This window comes from Gopherus evgoodei, chromosome 2, assembly GCF_007399415.2.
Source record: "Gopherus evgoodei ecotype Sinaloan lineage chromosome 2, rGopEvg1_v1.p, whole genome shotgun sequence".
NCBI lineage: Eukaryota > Metazoa > Chordata > Testudines > Testudinidae > Gopherus > Gopherus evgoodei.
This window is the reverse complement of record NC_044323.1, coordinates 229,954,454-229,976,954: the sequence shown is the minus strand read 5'-3', so window position 1 is coordinate 229,976,954 and position 22,501 is coordinate 229,954,454. Positions and strand designations below refer to the sequence as shown.

Here is a 22,501-nt window from a genome sequence, read left to right as displayed (position 1 = left end):
AGCCATTGAAGTCCTCAAATTATGGTTTAAAGACTTTAATATGCAGAGAATCTTCCAGCAAGTGAGCCGTGCCCCACGCTGCAGAGGAAGGCAAAAAAACCCCAGGGCCTCAGCCAATCTGCCCTGGAGGAAAATTGCTTCCCAATCCCAGATATGGTGATCAGCTAAACCCTGAGATTGTGGGTAAGACTCACTAGCCAGATACCCTGGAAAGAATTCTCTGCAGTAACTCAGATCCCACCCCATCTAACATCCCATCACAAGCCATTGGGCATATTTACCGCTAATAGTAAAAGACCAATTAATTGCCAAAATTAGGCTATCCCATTATACCATCCCCTCCATAAACTTATCAAGCTTATTCTTGAAGCCAGATATGTCTTTTGGCTCCACTACTCCCCTTGGAAGGCTGTTCCAGAACTTCACTCCTCTAATGGTTAGAAACCTTCATCTAATTTCAAGTCCAAACTTCCTGATGGTCAGTTTATATCCATTTGTTCTTGTGTCCACATTGGTACTGAGCTTAAATAATTCCTCTCCCTCCCTGGTATTTATTCTTTTGGTTAGGCTAAACAAGCCAAGCTCTTTGAGTCTCCTTTTCATAAGACAGGTTTTCCATTCCTCAGTACTTCCTAGTAGCCCCTCTTTGTACCTGTTCCAGTTTGAATTCATCCTTCTTAAATATGGGAGACCAGAACTGCACACAGTATTCCTGATGAGGTTTCAACAGTTCCTTGTATAACAGTACTAACATCTCCTTATCTCTACTGGAAATACCTCACCTGATGCATCCCAAGACCACATTAGCTTTTTTCACGGCCATATCACATTGGCGGCTCATAGTCATCCTGTGATCAACCAATACTCCGAGGTCCTTCTCCTCCTCTGTTACTTCCAACTGATTCGTGTGCCCAGCTTATAACAATAATTCTTGTTATTAATCCCTAAATGCATGACCTTGCACTTTTCACTATTAAATTTCATCCTATTATTATTACTCTAGTTTACAAGGTCATCCAGATATTCCTGTATGATATCTCGGTCCTTCTCTGTATTGGCAATACCTCCCAGCTTTGTGTCATCCGCAAACTTTATTAGCACATTCCCACTTTTTGTGCCAAGGTCAGTAATAAAAAGATTAAATGAGATTGGTCCTAAAACCGATCCCTGAGGAACTCCACTGGTAACCTCCCTCCAGCCTGACAGTTCGCCTTTCAGTATGACCCGTTGTAGTCTCCCCTTTAACCAGTTTCCACCCTTCAATATTCATATTGATTCCCATCTTTTCCAATTTAGCTAATAATTCCCCATGTGGAACCGTATCAAATGCCTTACTGAAATTGAGGTAAATTAGATCCACTGCATTTCCTTTGTCTAAGAAGTCTGTTACCTTCTCAAAGAAGGAGATCAGGTTGGTTTGGCATGATCTACCTTTTGTAAAACCATGTTGTATTTTGTCTCAATTACCATTGACCTCAATGTCCTTAACCACTTTCTCTTTCAAAAATTTTTCCAAGATCTTGCATACTACAGATGTCAAACTAACAGGCCTGTAGTTGCCCGGATCATCTTTTTTTCCTTTCTTAAAAATAGGAACTATGTTAGCAATTCTCCAGTCATACAGTACAACCCCTGAGTTTATAGATTCATTAAAAAATTCTTGCTAATGGGCTTGGAATTTCATGTGCCAGTTCCTTTAATATTCTTGGATGAAGATTATCTGGGCCCCCCCCGATTTAGTCCCATTAAGCTGTTCAAGTTTGGCTTCTACCTCGGATATGGTAATATCTACCTCCATATCCTCATTCCCATTTGTCATCCTACCATTATCCCTAAGCTCCTTATTAAAGATTGAGACAAAGTATTTGTTTAGATATTGGGCCATGCCTAGATGATCCTTAACGTCCACTCCATCCTCCGTGTTTAGCGGTCTCACTTCTTCTTTCTTGGTTTTCTTCTTATTTATATGGCTACAGAAGCTTTTACTATTGGTTTTAATTTCCTTTGCAAGGTCCAACTCTACATGGCTTTTGGCCTTTCTCACTTTATCCCTACATGTTCTGACCTCAATAAGGTAGCTTTCCTTGCTGATCCCTCCCATCTTCCACTGCTTGTAGGCTTTCTGCTTTTTCTTAATCACCTCTCTGAGATGCTTGCTCATCCAGCTTGGTCTACAACTCCTGCCTATGAATTCTTCTCCTTTCTTGGGATGCAGGCTTCTGATAGTTTCCGCAACTTTGACTTGAAGTAATGCCAGGCCTCCTCCACCTTTAGATCCACAAGTCCTTCAGTCCAATCCACTTCCCTAACTAAAATCCTTAATTTTTTAAAGTTAGCCCTTCTGAAATCAAAAACCCTAGTCACTGATCTATTTTTGTTTATCTTTCCATTTAGTTTAAACTGAATTAACTCATGATAGCTCAAACCAAGGTTGTCCCCCACAACCATTTCTTCTATGAGGTCCTCACTACTCACCAAAACCAAATCTAAAATGGCATCCCCTCTTGTTGATTCAGCAACTACTTGGTGAAGGAATCCATCAGCTATGGCATCTAGGAAAATCTGAGCCCTATTACTATTACTAGCTCTTGTCTTCCAGTCTATATCTGGAAAGTTAAAGCCTCTCATGATCACACAATTCCCATTAGTGTTTACTTCATTAGGAACATTAAAGAAGTCTCTATCCATATCCAGATCAGATCCCGGCGGTCTGTAGCACACCCCAAGCACTATCTCAGGGGAGGCTCTAGTAGCTCTCTTCCCCAGTGTGATTTTTGCCCACACAGACTCTGTCTTATCCATTCCATCCTTTCTTATATCTTTACAGTCGATCTCATCACTGATATACAATGCTACTCCACCACCTTTGCCTTTATTTCTGTCTTTCCTAAACAGAACATGCCCTTCAGTATCTGTACTGCAGTCATGACTGCTATTCCACCATGTTTCTGTTATCCCTATAATAGCCGGTTTTACATTCTGCACCAGTAACTCTAGTTCCTCTATTTTATTACCTAGGCTTCTTCCATTGGTGTACAAACATCTTAATTTTTGCTGCTTAGCTTCGCTCACATTCTTTACCCGATTAGGCCCAGACGTTCTACCGCCAGTATCACCTATTAGAATGGTATCTACACTACCCTTCCTCCTACCCACAGCTGTATCCTTTCTTACTTCATTTTCTTCCCTCTCAATGTTAAAATCCGGTGTGGAGATTACCTGGACGTCTCCCAACAATCTCCCCCCAATTCCTAGTTTAAAGCTGTCCTAATCAGTTGTAGAAGTTAACAAAAGCCAAGAAGTATTGGATTCTGTGTGCATCCTTTGGTGATGTCCATTCCATGCTGACTGCCACTTTGTGGGGTTCCATTGCCAGTCTGTTGGATGAGATAATATACCCGAGAAATTCAAGGATGTCCCAGTCACATGCACATTTCTCCAGCTTGATACATAGGTGATTCTGGCATAGTCTTTCAAGAATGCCGCCCATTTGCTGGTCCTGAAGAACTTGGTCCTCAGAAGAAATGAGGGTCATCAAGGTAAGAAATGACAGATTGGTCCAGTATATCCCAAAATATCTCATTCATAAAGTGTTGAAAAGTTGCTGGAGCATTGCATGGGCATGACCAGATATTCATAGTGACCATATTGAGTATGAAAGCCAATCTTCCATTCATCTCCCTTGCACACAAACACCAGGTTATAGCCTCTGCAGGCCTAGCTTAGTGAAATGTGAGCTGCATGTATCCAATCTGAGTTTGCTTATGGGGGGAGCAGTTTCATATGGTTACTTTGTTGAGGCCCCATAATCGATACAAGGCCACTATGAGTCATCCATCTTCTTGGCAAAAAAGATTGGGGCACTTGCCGGAGATGTGGATGGGCAGATGAAACCCATCTGTAGGTTCTCCTGCAAATACATGGAGAGAGTCTGAAGTTCTGATATATATCTGACTTATTGGGATCTCTGCTACAAGTTGGAGGTCATTGAGGGAGTCATAATTCTGATGGTGACAGGGAAGTATTTTCCTAACAGCCTAGAATTAGTGGTTGGCTTTTGATGTGAAAGACTGAAATTTAATATGCTTAATGTTTTTATCCTACCTAATACAACTGTGTGTGCTCTCATTATCCATACCAAAATATCTGCTTTTTATTTATGTATTTATTCCAAACTCTTAGTTGCAATGATATCTTGTACAAAAGAGTTTCCTATGTTAGTTTTACACTATTGGAAAAAACAAAATCCTTTATCAATTTTTAATTTGTTGTATTTGAGTTTCATTGAAGGTTCTCTCATTCTAGTATTATAAGCAAGTGGATAGGACTGCCTGAGTTAACTCCTGTATAGCATTCATTATTGTTATACCTCTTCTTATTCATCTCCACTCTGAACTAAACAGTCTCAGCCTTTTCAGTTTCTCCTCATATACAGTTGTTTTATTGCCCCTGATTATTTTCATTGTGCTTCCCCAACACCCTTCTATTTCTGCTATATCATAGCTGAGATGGGGTGACTAGAATGGAACACAGTAGTCCAGGTGAGACCATTCCATCGATGTAGAGAATGACTATAATATTTTCAATATTTTCTATCCCAGTCTTTATACATCCTAAAATTTTTTTTTTCTTTATTCACCACAACACTGCACAGTGAACATGTGTTTACATCCAGCTGTCCATACGGATGGTCAGCTCTTTTTCCTGAGTGGTTGTAGTTAATTTAAAATCCATTAATATGTACAAGTAATTCAAATGATCCCTTCTAATGTCTTGTAACTTGCATAGGTCAAAGTGAATTTAATCTATTACCACATTGCTTGTACATCAAGCACTGATAGATCTCGTAGAAATTCTTCAGTCTTCTCTAGTCTTGACTAACCTAAATAATTGTTATCATCTGCACGGTAGACCACCTCATACTTCACTCTTTTTTTCCAGATTATTAATACTATATTAAACAACACTAATCATAGTGCAGATCCTGGAGGTGCTCCTTTGATAACCTTTTGCTATGTGGAAATTGACCATTTATTCCTACTCTTAACTTTTGTTCTTTGACAGTGCTTTACTTCTCACCCCATGACTTCTTGCCAGAGTTTTCTTATACTTTTTGGTGAGGAACTTTGTCAAAGGTTTATTCAAAGTACAAATACATTATTTAACAGATTCTCCTTTATCAGCTGTTGACATACTCGAAGAATTCTAGTAGATTAGAGAGGCATGATTTTCCTTTTACAAAAACAATGCTGGTTTATCACTATCATATCATGATCACAGAGGCACAGACTTCCCCTGTTCCTGGGGGGTGCTCAAGCCCCACTCTGCCCCAGACCCCAATCCCGTTCCACCCCTTCCCCAAAACCTCCACCATGCTCCACCTCTTCCTGCCCCATCCTCCTCGCCCCACCTTTTCCCACCCCTGCCCCGACCTGTTCCACCCCCTCCCCCTGCCTCTTCCTGCCCCCGCTCCTCCTCCTCCCCTCCAGCATCTCCTGCAAACTGCTAAACAGCTGATTGCAGTGAGCAGAAGGCGCTTGGAGGGAGGGGGAGGCGCTAATCAGCAGGCCCGCCAGTGGCCAGTAGATGTGGAAGGAGAGGGACTGATCCATGGAGCTGCTGGTGAGTGCTGAGCACCCACTATTTTTTTCCCTGGGTGCTCCAGCCGCAAAGCACCCACAGATTCAGCACCTATGAATGATCATATCGGCTTTTTAATCGTTTTATTATTATTACAACTGGTGCAGACATACATCTACACATCTTCCTAGTAGATGCACATTAAAAAGGAATGAGGGGTCCATTATAATTTGCATTTACTCAAGCAGGATTTATATTGTTTTTTGGGAGAATAATATATGCAGTATTTCATCTTTTGGCTCTTTGTGACCCTATCTCCTAAAGTTCACATGGGTTTTTTTGCTTTCTGAGAGCACTAGAGTTTTCTAGAATCAGAGCTGCATTAACTGGAGCATGGTGATTTGTGGTAAAATGTAATTTACCTGTGGAAGACACCTTTGCATACAGTATTACTTAATATCAGCATCTGCTCTGAACCTGTCAGTTCTAAGGATAGAATTTGGCCTTCTGGAGCAAATTCGGCAGTCTTTACACACAGATAAAACTCTCAGTGAAGCTAATAGGATTTTTCACTGATTAGAGAGGGCAACATTTGGCCCATAATCAGTAAAATTACTTGTGTCCTGTGGATCAGATTGTCATAACTCTCCTACTCAGATCTGAACCTTAGAGTTCAGAACATGAGAAGCTAGCATGAAACCTCCAAACTTAATTACCAGCTTGGATCTGATATCACTGCCACCAGCCAGAATTCCAGTGTCTGGCTCACTCTGGTCTCCCCAAAACCTTCCCTGGGGAACCCCCAAGACTCAGATGCCCTGAGTCTCACCTAAAAGGGAAATAACCCACTTCCCTTCTCCCTCTTCCCCTCCAGGTGTTCCCTCCCTAGGTTCCTGGAGAGATATACAGATTCAAGCTCCGTGAATCCAAACAAAGGGATTCCACCCTCCCTGCTTCAAGTCCTTGAAACACAAGTACCGAGATATCAAATCTCTCTCCCCCCTCACCCAGAGGGTATGCAAAGTCAGGCTTAGTAAATCTAACACAAAGAGATTTTCCCCCTCCCTTCGTTTCTTAGCCTTAACCAGTGAAAAACACTCAAACAGGTCTTAAAAAGAAAGCTTTATATAAAAAGAAAGAAAAAGGACATAAAATTGGTCTCTGTATCAAGGTGACAATATACAGGGTCAATTGCTTAAAGGAAAAAATAAATAAACAGCCTTATCCAAAAAGAATACAATTTAACACATTCCAGCAACTAGACACATGTAAATACAAAAAAACAATATAAACCTATTGTCTTACTATCCTTGTACTTACAACTTGGAAACAGAAGATTAAAAAGCCTAAAAATGGAAAGATCACTCTCAGAGCCGAGAGAGTCACCGAACCAAATCAAAGAACAAAGAACTCACACCCAAAACTTCCCTCCACCCAGATTTGAAAAAGTCTTGTTTCCTGATTGGTCCTCTAGTCAGGTGTTTCAGGGCACTTTTTGTTAACCCTTTACAGGTAAAAGAACATTAACCCTTAGCTATCTGTTTATAACACAGATATCACTTGAGCATTGTGAAGAACTTGGCTTCACTTGAGCATTGTGAAGAATTCTGGCAGAATCAACCAAAATTCCTCTGAGGGTCAGAGGAAACACATGTTGAAGTAGGAGCCTGTTTGCCATTTGAAAGGGTATTCACCTCCTTCCTCCCTCTACAGACACTGGTACTCCCTCCTGTTAACTGCCCATTCTCAAACTTGCTGAACTCTGTCAGCTTGTGCGGAGAAGGATGGGGACATGGTCTCGTTGTCTCCTAGCCACTCCTTGACCTCACTGGGAAGGCTAGCCTAGCATTGCTCCTGGAATTAGTCCAGCACAGCACCTGCTTTCCCACCTTGGTACACATGCAGGGGGCAGCTAAAACAAGGCTCTTAATGTCTAATACCCATGGATGCAGGAATCCGTATAGTGTATATCGAAAAAAGGCAGAAGATTAATGTACACTGGGTTTTTTTTAAATAACGGCTCATTTCCGTATACCTTTGGTTGTTGGTTTTTAAAAGAAAATAAATGTATACTGCAATGTAATTGCCTAGCCTGCCAGAAATAATAGTCTCATTTTTTCTACTACCTATTTTATAAAATAAACTCATGGGCCTGCTGTATTTGTCCAGATTTCTTCCCCTTTTTGTTACACTATGTCTTCGAATGAGGTCAAGAGAAAAAAAATCATTAATATCTGTCAACTTCCTTTATAACCTTAAGGAAAAATCTTTGTATGATATCACACAGACAGATTTTCAATTTCCTTGTGTAATAAACAGATGCTTTAGGATTTGGATGTAATTTAAAGGTTTAAAAAAATCACATTGAGATTGATGAATAAATCAGTTGTGAAGACAAAAACATTGATGCCTGTTGAAAATACCTCTCCAGACAGACAGGAAATGAAATTAGTTCTCAGTAAAGTGTGGAGATGAGGATCACTGTTTAGTTCAGCTGCAGGCTTTTTAGGACTTGCTATCATAGCGCAACAAAACAGCTAGGGCTACAGAAATCTAATTAAAGAGCAAATGTCCCTTCTGACACCAAATTAATCTTTATCAAGTCCCTTATTTTTATTTCAATCTGGCACAGGAAAATGAAATTTAAAATTCTAGGCATGTTGCAAAACAGTTGGTGATTTTCTCTTGAGCATTACAATGCAAAACATTCAACATTGTTTAATTAGACCTCTAAGCACTCATTTTCTGAGCACTTTTTATTTCATCATTGTGTGTTAAGGACTTACATAAATAATGCACAAATATTTACTACAGGCCTAATATGAGGCTGTCTTCCTGTGTTATGCAGATATATATTGCAGGATTCTTACTTTACATGAAAAGGTTGAAATATGTATTGTTTACATAAAGGATATGATCATCATATATTAGTCCTTCATTTTCAGTAGTTCTGGAATTCTTAAATTATCTTTCGCTTTGGTGTATATGTGCTCAACCGTGTAAATTATCATTTGTATTATAGTAGCCCTACAAAGCCTTAACCAAGATCAGTGCCCCATTTTGCCAGGTGCTGTACATACAGAGCCAGAGACAGTCCCTGCCCCCGAAGAGCTTACAATTTAAAGGCATGTCTTCACTGCAGTGTTAGCCTGAAGTATAACTCAAGTGGGGCCCATAACCCTGCTCTCGTCCACACATAAAATTCTCTAGCTCCAGTTAAATAGGCCCTTAAACTTGAACTAGCTGACCCATCAGGGGATGTGGGTCAGAGCTCAAGGGCTGCTGATGCTGAGGGTAGAAATGCATTGGAGACTCTGTGCTGTAATCCAAACACTCTGTGCAGCTTGAGTGTTGTTTGAGCATCTTTGGAGTTGTCTGTTGTGAGCACTCTCACCTGAGGTAGGCTGACGCGAGAGGAGTTAATTTGAGGAGAGTAGAAAACTTCAGGGAAGACCAGCATAGACATGACAGACAAAGATTGCAGAAAAGGAAGAATAATTAGCCCTGTTTTACAGATGGGAGAACTGAGGCGTAGCAGGGTTAAGGCTCTGATCCAACAAAGCACTTAAGCATATGCTTACATTTCAGTACAAATAGCACCAACTGTGTCAGACTATTCATGTGCACAAACTTTGCTGAACTGGAGCCGAAGTGACTTGTCCAAGGTAACATAGGAACTCTGGGTCAGAGCCTGGAATTGGAGCCCAATCAGTACCAGATCAGTGCCTTCGCTACAGAACATCCTTCCACTCTGAAGATGTTTATTCGTCCTTAGTCTAGCCCAAGTGTTTATAGTGTTGTACTGTTGTTCTCTCCCTCTGATCTTGAGGAACCATCTGTCTTAGACAGAAAGTATATTTGATTCTCTAGGCCTGTTCAGCTTCATGCTTCTCTAAAACAGGTGGCTAGAGCTACCAACGCTATCGGATGGTCCTGTGTATATGTTTTCTTCATAAAGACTGGTAATAGATCACTAAGCAGGATGTACCGCCAAGGTACAAAGGTAATTCTAAATGCCTGAGAATATGCTGTTTTATATAATTTCCTCTTGCGACTGAATTAGAAATGGCCCCAAGACTAGTGTTTTATATACAAATTATGACAATAATATTACAAGACCCAATTCTATGATCTTCAATCAGGCAAAACTCTGATCAAAGTCAATAGGAGTTTTGCTCAGTTAAAGAGCACAGAATGTAACCCGCTTATTGTTTGTTCTTATGAAGCATTATTTGTATTCCAGTAATTGCCTCAACTAGGTTAACCCAATTCACATCCAGGAAGACAAAGTCCATACAGCTGAAGAACTTTCAGCCTAAGACTCCACAATGTAATGGGGGTTGGCCCATACAGTTTGGCTTGCAGGATCAGGGCCTAAGAAGACAAGCAACTTCCATAGCAAGGGTGAGAGAGTAACAACAAAAATGTGTATATCTTTTGTACACAACCATATATATGATACACATCAGTTATACCCCATTATCCCTCAACCTATCTACCATTAGTTGGCCAGTTTCTTGCAGGCATCCCTCACAGAAGAAGTGGGTCTTCTGGAAGGAATTGAAAGAGAAAAGGGTACTGACCTTATGAATCAATTCATGAAGGGCATACTGTGCCTAGGAGGCAGTGTGGAAGAAGGTCCGAAGAAGGTTGTAGGAGAAGTGGATAAGTTGGTGATCAAGGCAGGCATTTTAAATAGAGTGATTGGTGGACATGATAAGTGTGGGGGGGACAGAGCTCTAAAAGGCTTTGAAGATAAGAATAAGAAATTTGAATATAATGCAGTGAAAAACGGGAGCTAGTGGAGTGATTAGAAGAGGGAAATGGCATTTTGTTTTTAAAGGAGCCTCATTCCGAGGGGCCTAACAAAAACTACAAATTTTTTCTGTCTTTCTTTCTGTCTTTCTTTCTTTCTTTTTGAAAAAGACAACATGGCTCAGTTATTAAACCAGAAACAGGAAATAAATCTCCCTAGCAGCCTCTCCTGCTACAAAGTGTATATAAAGCAACCACATACAAACCATTCAAACTAACAAATAAAACTGAAAAGTCATGCATTTAGTCACAAGCGTGCCATATATGAACTCTGGCCAGAAAGAGTGGATTTTCAAACTAAATATTTCAGACCAAATTCAGCCTTTGCTTTAGCAGTGCACTTTCTATTGACTTCAAAAGGAATTATAGCTGCTTGCCCCAGCACTGAGTTTGGTCTCCATTTTTTTCCAGCAACTACTGCTTGGTTTCATACTGCATTCATATGTTCTAAACTATGAAGTATTTCTAACCTTATAGAAACATTCTTTATGTTTATTTAGGATAAACTTGGTATAGTAAATCAATACCTGGTGCCCTTGAAATTCTAACAACTCTGCTAGTTTTGAAAGACAGCATTTAAACACGCTACTATATTGAAAGAATATGCCAAAAACCTTTATTGCTTTTCAATTACTAAATATTTCATTTTAAAAATATACATTTCTTTCCACCCTCCATGTTTTCTCCTCGCCTTGGTTTCAAACAGCTTTCACTACATTAGTTCCCCAACTGTTAAAAAGCTTTGGTTGAATTTTTGTTTAGTTGAGAAAGAAATACAAATAAAAGAAGAAGCAGATGGTCCCTTTGTGACTGAACGAAAAAAAAGGGTTTAGAGAACAATATGTGAATAGGTGTAGTCTAATAAAACACTCAGCCACCTGCTGCCTGCATCCTTCAAAAAGATTCTGTTGCATATTCTGGGAATTAACTACTAGTGTATCCTTAGTTTAATCAAAATGCAAGCTCTAAGAAGCAAACAGACATTTTTTTCCCCTGAGTTCATTGAGTTGCCTCTTAGCTTTAAATTGATTCTGTCCCATGGCTCTTAGTTCCATACTATAACTGTGTGTTATCTAACAGTTTGGCGCGTTTTGTGCTTGTTTGTTTGTTTGTTTGTTTGTTTTTGTTTGTTTCCAAAATCAAGGAAAGGTTTTTAAAAAATAAAAAACACCCGCACACATTTTCTGCCTGTTTTAACTTTGCCAATTCAGAGTATAAATACAAGGAAAAGGACTCTGACATTTTGTTCTGCACATGCTACTTTTTAAAGATTTTTTGCACCTAAACTACTGCTTTGTTTATTGTACATTGTATTGGCTTCCTTTTTCTTACAGGGATTTACTCTTCAGCCTGATTATCAGAATATCATCAACCCTACATCTACAGCTGCACAAGTTGTTACCCAAGCAATGGAGTATGTTCGTTCAGGGTGCAGAAATCCTCCAGCACAGACTGTGGACTGGAATAATGACTACTGCAGTAATGGGTAAGCAGCCAATGAATGCCACCTGGTGTTGAGCAACCTTTATGACACAAATGTCTGGCAGGTGGTGGGAAATAGCTCTGTTGCCTGTTTCTCTACTGATTTTTTTTAGAAGGGCATCTGTATTGGTGCTGTGTTTATTCAGTAGTTGAATTACTGTATGAAAGCAAGTGCTCAACACATACAGTTAAAGATTGCTCTCAGATAAGTGCATTTTACTTCTGGAAAACTTTAATTTGCCAGAGAACTGAAATTTGATCATTAAAGGATAAGATTGGGAGGGACAGGTCACTCCTTCCTGCTTGATCAGGGCTGTGCTAAGAGGGAAATGTCACAAGTCTCCCCTCATAGAATTTTCTTACAAATTCTTCCATCACTGGGTGGAATTTTTCCCCCAGTGGAACAAGTGACATGATGCTCAGATATTATAGTGATGGGCCTGGTATAAGAACAGAAAAGAATGAATCTCAGGGGATTCAACAGAGACACATGGTATGTCTACACAGCAAAGAAACTCCAGCCACCCGACTCAGGCTTGCTGGGCTCAATCTGCAGGGCTGTTTCATTGCTATGTAGATTTTTGGGCTCGGGCTGGAGTCCAGGCTGTAGGACCCTGCAGGGTGGAAGTGTTCCAGCCCAAACCTGGAACTCTACACAGCAACGAAACAGCCCCACATTCCCAGCCCAAGTCAGCTGGCTCAGGTCAGACACAGGTTTTTCTTTGCTGTGTAGACATACCCACAGTGTCATCCGCACAGAAGCACTATACCTTTACCATGGTGCCCCTTCAGACCCTCTGCTAGATCCCATGCAGCACAACTCCAGTGGAGCCATGATGACAGACTCCTCAGGCTACTCCAAGAATCCCTGACATGTGGGTGGGGGGGAGGCAATTCAAGGAGGAATGTTGCTAATAGCTATCTTATCTTTTGTATGGATTCCCGGTCAGTCTTCAGCAGGTAGTTACTGTGCCTAATATACTCAGACCCCTAGCTTGCCCCTTCCCAGCCTCTGGCATGCCTCCCCGCCTCCCCGCTAACAGCCCCTTTTCACATCATACACACCCCTGTACAAGAAGGTGGAGATCTGTGTACAGAGAGAACCTTGGCTGAAGGCCTCCCTTGGGAGCCAGGAACAATAGTTCTGTGCTTGCCTCTACCGCAACCTTCCTGTGTCATCTTGAGCAAGTCACTTCATCTTTCTGCATCTCAGTTTCCTTCTCTGAAAAATGGGGATCAAAACATTTCCCTACCTCGCTGGGTGTTGGGAGGTTCTTTCAGTCACATAGGTACTGCACTTGGTGATTCTCCAGTCGTGCTCTGCAGGTATAAATGATGGTTAGTGTTTTCATTATTTTTGTTAGACCAGTGCAACCAGTACTTCAGTGGGAGGCTGGAACTAACGACGCCCGAAATATGACACTTTTCTTTATTGTTAGATGGTAGGACTAATAAAAATTTGACAGATTTAAAAAGTGTTTGCTCTATTTCTTTTTGAACAGGGGCATGCAGAGGGACAAAGCACTGTACCTTACCTGAAAATCTGGAAAACCTCTCCTTTCCGTTGAGGATTGCAGGGAAGTCTTTTCATCATGGATTGCTTTATGCAGTCAAGGCAGTTCTGCATTTTATTAGAAAATACAAGTTGCTAAGCACTTAGGACTATTTGAGCTTGTGGGTCACCCACTCTGGAAAAAAATAGTCTTGCTTCTTTCTTTCTTTTTTTATTTTATTTTATTTTTTTTCTCAGAGATCCTTTAACGGACATTGTTTTTCTTCTTTCCTGAAGGAAAATTGGACTACTCAGATTTTATGTTGGTTTTTGCTGTGAAGTGCTGCGCTAGTAACTGCCTTAGCAACTGTAGATAAAAGTCCTGGATTTTCCATTGGTTTTCATAATGGGTGTTTATATGAAACTACTAAAGACTTTTTAAATGGCTTGATGTAGCAGTCATAGCAAGTTTGTAAATAGCATCCATGTTACACTCTCCTAGAGTATAAAATGTGAATGTTTTTGTAGCTAATTGTAATTGAAACTGGCTCACAATAGGGGTTAAATTGGCAAACATTCATATTTTTACTTCATTTTTAAACAACTGACTAATAGTTTTATATTTTCAAAGTATTTGGAAAAAATAGTGTTCCCAAATGATGTTAATTAAAAATATTGGCTTTGTCTCATTAAATAGATAAAAGGGTGAAAAAAAAACTTGTCTTGGGAAAGAGCACAAACACATTTATTTTATACTGCCTAAAAATGCTTTTTTTTAAAAAATCACTTTACGCGTAATGGTTAGTAAACATCATTTAAGTCCTTTTATGTATAAAACTGCCAAATGCTTACCTGATATTTTATTAGATGCAGAAACAGATTGGAGACAGCTAAATTATAACCTTTACATATGGCTATGTATTATTGTTTCTTCATACTGTGTCTGTATTTAATCTTTTTTTAATGGAACTGTTGCGCCTATTTATGAAATAATAAATATAGGTGTTTGTAAGTAAATTTGTTAGCATTTTAAAGAAGTTTCTTTGTGTTAACTTTTGCTGGCAAAAAATTATTCACAACTGATGTGAATATTTTATTTAGTTTTTCAATTACATGAATCAAGCCAAACCTACGTTTTCTGGCAGAAGATGAAAGTACCCAACATTTATTTCTGCATTTCTTTAGCTGGTGGAAAATGGGGGGAAAAAAAGATATTTTAAATACTTCCCTTTTTAATGCATTGTACAGGGAGTTGCCCAAAATGAACTCATAAACCAACAAGGCTAAATAAACCGAAAGGCACCGTCTGTTAAATGCTGCCTCTTGGAGCTCAATCAGTTTTGGTTAATCAGTCAAATGAAATAAAAATAAAAATAAATAATCTGGAAAATTTACCAAACATGCTTCAGCCATTTTATCACGAAGGCAATAGGTCTTGTAATAAGAGAGAAATGACTTTGCTCTGAGTTTTAGGAGGGTATCACAAATACTTACTAAAACACGAGGTGAGTAACAAGGCAGTAGGATAAAGAGTAAAGAAGCCAAAATAGAACATTCTCAAGGTTTTAAATCAGGGATAACTAGGAAAACATATTACTGGGGGATGTCAACTGGGATGCCTGTCCAATTGATGATGAATACCACTGATTTGTATTTCCTATGTGAAATAAAAAGAACAGTTCTGATTCAATATATATTGTGTAATCCAGTCAACATTTTTTAAAAACAAAAGGTACAGTATGCTTGTTTTGGAATGGTTTTAGGCAATGTACAACCTGAATCACTTGAGCATGTAATAACTAATAAATAATGCAGATCAGATGTGATTACTCAAATGACTGTAGCTGAGAGCTCTAATTTTCCTGTCTTGAAACTGTATAAGAACTCGTGATTAAGTTCACAGTTTACTGTTTGTCTGTTTAGTACTTTAGAAATATACCAGCACTGCTAATTACCCAATGTCTTCTATTTATTATATTATAATAAACTACATTTTCCACTCTCATCAATTCTAAAATGAGAAGATAATTACTGGGACGGGAAAAATCAGCTATAACTTTGACAGGCAGATTTTTTTCTTGTATGGGAAAGATCTGTGTTACTTTAATGTTTTTAGAGCAGCTGTGCAGAAAAGGTATAAAAGTTGTTAATTACAATATCCAAGCAGAATTCAAAATACAAGCAAAAATTAATGTAAATAAAAATACATCATGAATAAAATACTTATTCTGTATGAAATCACCGCTGCTTGGTCTTAGTCTTTAAGAGCTTGAACCTACAACATGCTGAGCACTCTGGCCCCAATCCAACAAAGCAGATAAGCCCATCTTTAACTTTAAGAGCATTATTAATTCACATTGACTTCAGTGGGAATTCTGTGCCTGAAACAGTGGTAGGGCCTGACCTTCCGAAAGAGCAGCAGTGTTTATCTTATCCAAATGATGTTCACCTTGAAATGCCTTGAGTCCACATGCAGCCTGTTTTTAAACCAATTTATTTGGCCTCTTAGGTTGCAATAAGTAATCACCTAGGAACAGAAGTGAACCTATTGTGTCATGAGTGTGTTCATCTTAAGGTTCATGTGGACGCATTCCTAACTATTCTGCCTCTGACTCCAACTACTCTCCCATTCTGCATTGCTTCACATGCAGGTCAACCTGTCCTTGTGTGCCCTCCACTGCTCCAGTGTCATTTTGACCTGATGTCACTTCTCGGTTTAAATGCTGGCAGGCAGCTGAGAGTGCCTTTTTTCAGTACTAGGTAGTAGTGAGTTCACATACCTATTATAGCAGCCATGCCCCACCAGCCTTCAAGTGGACATCTTTAAAAGTTCTGGCCTAGATTGCTCTCTTTGGAGAGCTATATGTTCGTCCCATCTGGAGAAGACCTGGGACTGAACATATATTTGAGATATACCTATCTCATAGAGCTGGAAGGGACCCTGAAGGGTCATCGAGTCCAGCCCCCTGCCTTCACTAGCAGGACCAAGTACTGATTTTGCCCCAGATCCCTATGTTAGTGGATGCCAGGAGAGGAATCATGGGAGTTTGTTAGTATAAACTCTCAGGGCCAGAATTCATATAGTTTCTGATAGATGTCCATCCCACAAAGCACCACAAGAAAAATCACAAATCATAGAGCTGAGTGGTAGAACATTGCACTATGGGAAATCTCAAAACACTGCGCAGTTAATTCGAAGGTGCACAGAACTGTGTGGATGCAATGATTAGCAACAAACATATCTTAAACAAAGCAGTGTCGATACACTTCAATTCAATAGAGTTAAATGACTGCACTTGGAGTGAAAAAACTGGATTGATGTAAGATCCCTATGCCCATCTGGTCTTAGTTCCAGAGGAAAGATCTAGCATTGAAGCCACAATGGCAGCTTTTCATGGCTGATCTCAGAAGAAGCAATGTCTGATTACTATCTGCAAGGAGTTACCTGATACTTAAATAATGCAAACATGGCAAAGGCATCCAACTTTGATATCAAAATAACAAACACTGACAGAGATCATTTCTTCCAGTAAAGCAAATTAACAACCATTTCCATTCTGATGACTTGTAAAAGGCAATAAGTTGTCATTGAAAACAGACCTGGCCAGAATGACAGTAACACATGAGCTCCATCTGATCAGAAACCTGCTGGATTGTCCCCAAGGTATGTCCCAGAAGGAAAACCTTTGGAATTCATCACTTGCAATTGCCCAATGCATCCTGGAGACACACTACCCACTAGGGTCCCAGTCCTGCTCTCATTGAACTCAATGGGGGTTTTAACAAATAATGGGCCTGATTGCCACCTCCCACAATAAATCCCATGGGAGGAGAAGGAAACACTGTGAGGAACCTACCGTAGAGTTTCTTCCCCCTCATTTTTCCAAAGCCAGCAGATCTGGCTGGATGCATACGGGGCCAGGGCCATCTACAACAGGGCTTTGTGTAACCAAGCCCCAGATCAACTCCCACATCCCATTTGCTGACTCCAACAGAAGGGGTCTTCGCTGGGAAGGTAAAATAGCACCATGCTTATCTTTCCTACAGAATCGCTGCAGAGCTGGTGAGGGGACAATGCACATGAATGAGCCCCTATCCAGCACTGGGCTACCAACTCCCTGGCCCTATCTGCTTAATACTCACCCCTCCCATACACATCCCAACCCCATGGCATGCCCTTCACATGCTCTGAGGGGGACAATACCAGTGAGGTGGCTGACAGCGTGAAGAGTGACAGCAAGAAGAAGCAGTATGGAACATATGATTCGACCTCAAGCTTGACCTTTTTAATACATTACACAGAGAGAGAGAGAGAGAGAGAGAGAGAGAGAGAGCGCACGCACGCACGCACGCACGCACGCACACACACACACACACACACACACACACAGAGAGAGAGAGAGAGAGAGTCACCAAGGTAAGTATTTGATTTATGTAGTCTCTTTGATTCTTCTGGCACTAGAAGAAAAAATAAAAGTTGTATCCCTCACGTTGTTGAGTCTCTGAAGTTAGTGGGAGGGGAGGGCTCTCAGCACCTCAAAGAATGGAGCCATTGCTTTGTATCAACACTCTGGTATTACAGAATTTGCCATCCTTTCCAAAGTCATGTTTGCTTTGTTGGGTTTGCTATTATCCAGCAGCACAATAAATCACAACTCAAATGTAGTTCTTATTTCATAGACTCAGCTCAGCTAAGTCACATGTATAGAGCCAAGTGACAGGTAAAGAATACAGGAACAAAAACAACCTATCAGTTAAAAGAATACAACTAAGATACATAATGCAAACATGGGAAAGGCATCCAAATTTGATGTCAAAATAATAGACACTGACAGAGATCATTTCTTCTATTAAAGCAAATTAACAACCATTTCTATTCTGATGACTTGTCAATGAAAGTTGTCAATGAAAACAGACCTGGCCAGGATGAGGGGACAAGTGAGAAGGATGACTTGGAACATTTCAGAATCTGTCACGGTAAAGAAACCTACTAGTAAATGTACAGCCACATGGATCCTACAGCTGTCAATATTTCACAATTTATTACAGGTTTGCTGGGAAAGACACTTTATAAGGCAAATTTCATTCCCACTGATCCAATGCAAGAAAAAACATAGGTAGCTAGAAAAATAAAATAGGGGGGAAAAGCTTCCTGTTCTGAAAAAAAAGGCTCTGTGTACAAATCTATAGTATACTGCAGATCGGAGCCTCGCACACTGACAGTTGTGTATTTACAATGAGCCTGAGCATAATTGTTCTGATGAGCTGTCAAGGATAAGATTAATTTGGCAAAGATTAGTATTGACTTGCTGTTTATTAAGGCTTTTAAACAGCTGTATCTGGCAACATTCCGGTAAGTGCCTGTCATATCTGAAAATCAGGCTCACACCCGGGTGCTTGCCAGCTGTTACTAAACAATCTTATACCACTTTGAGCAGCTTTCTCCAGGCCAAATAGCAAGAGCAAAGTATTGCCAAATGAGTCTCTCTTTTTCTCTCTCACTCTCAGTCTCTTGCCCCTCCTGTCACTTTTTTGGGTTCTGAAAGCTGAAATGTCAGTTTATGGCTGATGGCTGAGCTGATAACAGATACCGGAAGCCAGTAGGTGGTTAGAAAGGTGCTAGAAGAACATGGCCCACATGTAGAGAGTGGGTAATGCTGTTAGTCATCTCATGAACACACACAAACCACAGGTTGCAACTGTTATATGCAAAGAGTTTTTAAAACTGTCAGAATCTGTGATCAAAGACACTATTCCAAAATTAATGCTTCTTCAGGCTTTTGCACATGCACTGTGGGCCATCATGGATAAAGACAACATAGCAGTATGATGTGCAAAAGAATAGACAACACCATTAATCTTTATAAAATGAGCCAAGGGTTTCATCTACAATTCTTTCCCAGTCTGCAGATAAGCAGAAGTCATAAAACATACTCACAGTATATCGTGGGTCAGTGGAAATCTGTAAAAGGAAAAATATAGGTTGTTGGGTTTTTTTGATGTCACTGAAAAGGCAGTTTAGCATTTGTTATAGACAATAACTGATAGCTCAGAATCAAACAAATAAGGCCAATGGAAAGAATACTATTCCACTGCAGCTAAATGCCAATATCTATAGCAATGTGTTACAATTAAAGTTGATTTGGCCTTTCCAGTAGAACTCTGATTTGCTGGGATTAATCTCAACCTTTTCAAGTTGCATCAGGCTGAAATAAGTTGTCAGAACAGATGTGAATTTTGTATGCAAAGAGCAATTGTAATCTAGTAACCCTTAGAACGCCAGCATTTTCCAGGCTGCCGGCCAGAAGACTAGTTAGGATAGCTATGGCCAGTAGATATGGTATGCCCACAGCAGGCAGAACCAAAGGGTTCATAACAACATGCAGTGGAGGTTGAAATCTGAACATTTCAAACTGAACATAAAATGCAATTTTTTTAACTATGAGTGAAAATAGCTATTGGAAGAGCTTATCATGGGAAGTGATAGATTCCCTACCATGTGGAGTCTTTAAATCAGGACTGGATGCCTTTCTAAGAGATGTGCTCTAGTTCAGCCACAAGATATTGGGCTCAATGATTGAATTACTGGGTGAAATTCTATGGCCAGAGTGCTGCAGCAGGGCAGATAAAATTATTGTAATGTTCCTGTGTGGTCTTAACATCTATAAAGCTATGAGGTCACCAATGTTATGTGTTTTAGATGGTGTTTTAAACAGGTTTCCCCAAGATCCCAACAATAAATGGCTCCAATTTTTAAAAATAAACTTTTGTTAACAGTTGGTTCTTACATATTTTGGGTGCAAGAGTCAGAATTTTCTGAAGTGCCTGGTGCCAGTAGAACTAAAGAACATGTTCTGTCCTTGAGGGGAAAAAATGGTAACAGCCAAGACATGTTCATTTACATATTAGCTACATGCGAAAGCTGCAAAGCAACAGGGGTATTACAGACTTTGCAGACACAAACTGCCTATCTTTTTGTTAGTTACACTAGCAACAAGGTCAGCAGTTTGTGTCTTTGCAAAGTCTGTAATACTCCTGTGAATGCAGTACTTATATTAGGGGAATATAGGTGGCTATGTCCCACGTCTCAATGGAGCAAATTTTTTCCTGGTACCTATTTGATCACTGTTTAAATCTGAATGTGATGTTCCAACATACATTCAGAAAAAAACAAAGGGTATTCAGTGGTGTAATTAGCACAGTGGTACTTGATATTTCAATAGCTCCTTTGGTTCAAAGATCTGTAAACCATTAAACATTAAGGAGCTAAGCTTTACAGCACCCTGAGGATGAAGGATAAACTGAGAGCACTGCAGTGTTTAGGGCAAAAGGCCACAGAGCAATTTAGTGGTAGACTTGGTCAGAATCCAAGAGTTCCGAGGTCCCCTACTTTAATCACTAGGCTACACTTCTTCCTCTCATCTTAAAAAACTTTATTAAGAAAGAAAGAAAGAAAGAAAGAAAGAAAGAAAGAAAGAGTGGTAGAGCATTACCAACCCCAAACGTTCAAAAATCCGGAGTCAGCCCCCACCCCGAAAAATCATGAGATTGGCTTAAAATCATGAGATTTAAAAAAAATAAATGGGTGGGTCTATTTCTTTGCCTTCTGTTTTTTTTTAATCTTTAAGATGCAATCAAGTGACATTTTCAAGCGTTTCTCTGCAACTCTAACGGCTAGAAGCATCACTTTAAAAGAAGAAAAATGGAACCTCTGATTCTCAGGTAATCACTTTTCCCCAGGTGCTTGGACTTTAAATTAAACATCAAATCTCATGAAACTCAAAATTAAATCATGGGAGTTGGCAACACTGGAACTACTCTTGCTCATTGCTTCAGTCAGAGCTTCTGCCTAGAATTCCCCGAACTTACTTGTTGCTTGGCTTCCTGCTATAGATTTAAAGAAACAGTACACATATCCTCAAGTCTGTATGATTCAATAGATGCATGTGTTCCAGAAAGAGTGAGGTATTCCTGTTGGCTGACTAGGACTGGCCCAGCTGTCAATTCCAAAACAGAGCTGCCACCTGAAAGCAAAATGCAAATTCTTTATGCCTTGTGCAAATATCAGTCCTGCAAAGCGCTTTCTGGAGTGAGGGGAGATTGTGCCATGGAGGCAGCTGATCCTCCACATGTGGGTGGAAGGAGATCTTCACTGGGAAGGGTTGTATGATCCAGACCTTGGACAGAAGACGATCTAGGCAGGTTATGGGGTAACTATCTGACCTTATATAAAGACATCAGAATTTGCCCCCAAGTTAGGACAGGAATGAAATGATGCTGTAGTTTGTTGGTTAATTCCTGTTAAACACAAATCATCCCATGTGCTACAGTAACTCATACTATTTTAACTTTGGGTTTCACAGCGTGGTTTTACAAGAACAGAAAAAGCAAAAGTGAGTGTCATTCTGTGTACTAGTTTCCTGTGGAGGTTTATTTAAGGGGAAAACCCTCATAAACTGCTCTTCTTCCCCCTCCCCCAACCCTGCCCCACCTCCCAACCCCAGCACACTGAGCAGTTTCCAGAAATGAATTTGGCTTGCATTTTTGGGAGCACAAACCTTCATGCACTGCAAACGGGGATAATCTTAGTTGCCAATGCAAAGCTAATTGGCATGAACATGCACTCTGGTGAGTGGATGGAACCATGAATAAATGAGAGGAAAGAAACAGGATTTTCTGTTTTTAATGTATAGCAGTCAAAAGCAGTCTCTGAGGCTTCCATACGTGACTTCACATTTTAATGGCTCTCCACCAACAGATGGTTTAGCTAAAACCTATTAGTTTCATTTGTGCAAATGGTTTCATACAAAAACCTATTTTTAATGTTTTTGCCTCAGGGCTTGGATTTAACATTTTTTGCAGAAGTGGGGAAGTTTTGCTAGTGTTTAATACTTTAATCATCGTCATTCCTGTTATCAACTAAGTGCTTCTACCAGAATGTGGCTGATGAGTCTTCTTAAAGGGAATTTATGTCACAAAAATGTGTTAAAATGACTTTGTACATTTGATGTATGTATCTTTTCACACAAACTTTGTGTGTGTGCAATTTTCCATGAGGTTAGTTATGATCATTTCAATTTCTGCATAAGTAGCAGGTAGGCTCGGTCAAACATAATGCTGCAAGCCCTTTCT

General features: G+C 39.9%; 1 protein-coding gene across 3 annotated transcripts in view; it reads left to right on the top strand.

Annotated features, from left to right (window-relative positions):
• Positions 1 to 14,381, top strand: part of TOX (thymocyte selection associated high mobility group box) — a 275,711-nt gene extending 261,330 nt beyond the window's left edge. For all 3 annotated transcript variants that reach the window (XM_030553148.1, XM_030553147.1, XM_030553149.1), the window contains 2 exons: positions 11,730 to 11,881; positions 13,380 to 14,381. In XM_030553148.1, the coding sequence (XP_030409008.1) occupies positions 11,730 to 11,881; positions 13,380 to 13,416 (189 nt within the window). In that variant the 3' untranslated portion in view covers positions 13,417 to 14,381. The remainder of the gene's footprint in view (positions 1 to 11,729; positions 11,882 to 13,379) is intronic.
• The last annotated feature ends 8,120 nt before the right edge of the window (positions 14,382 to 22,501 follow it).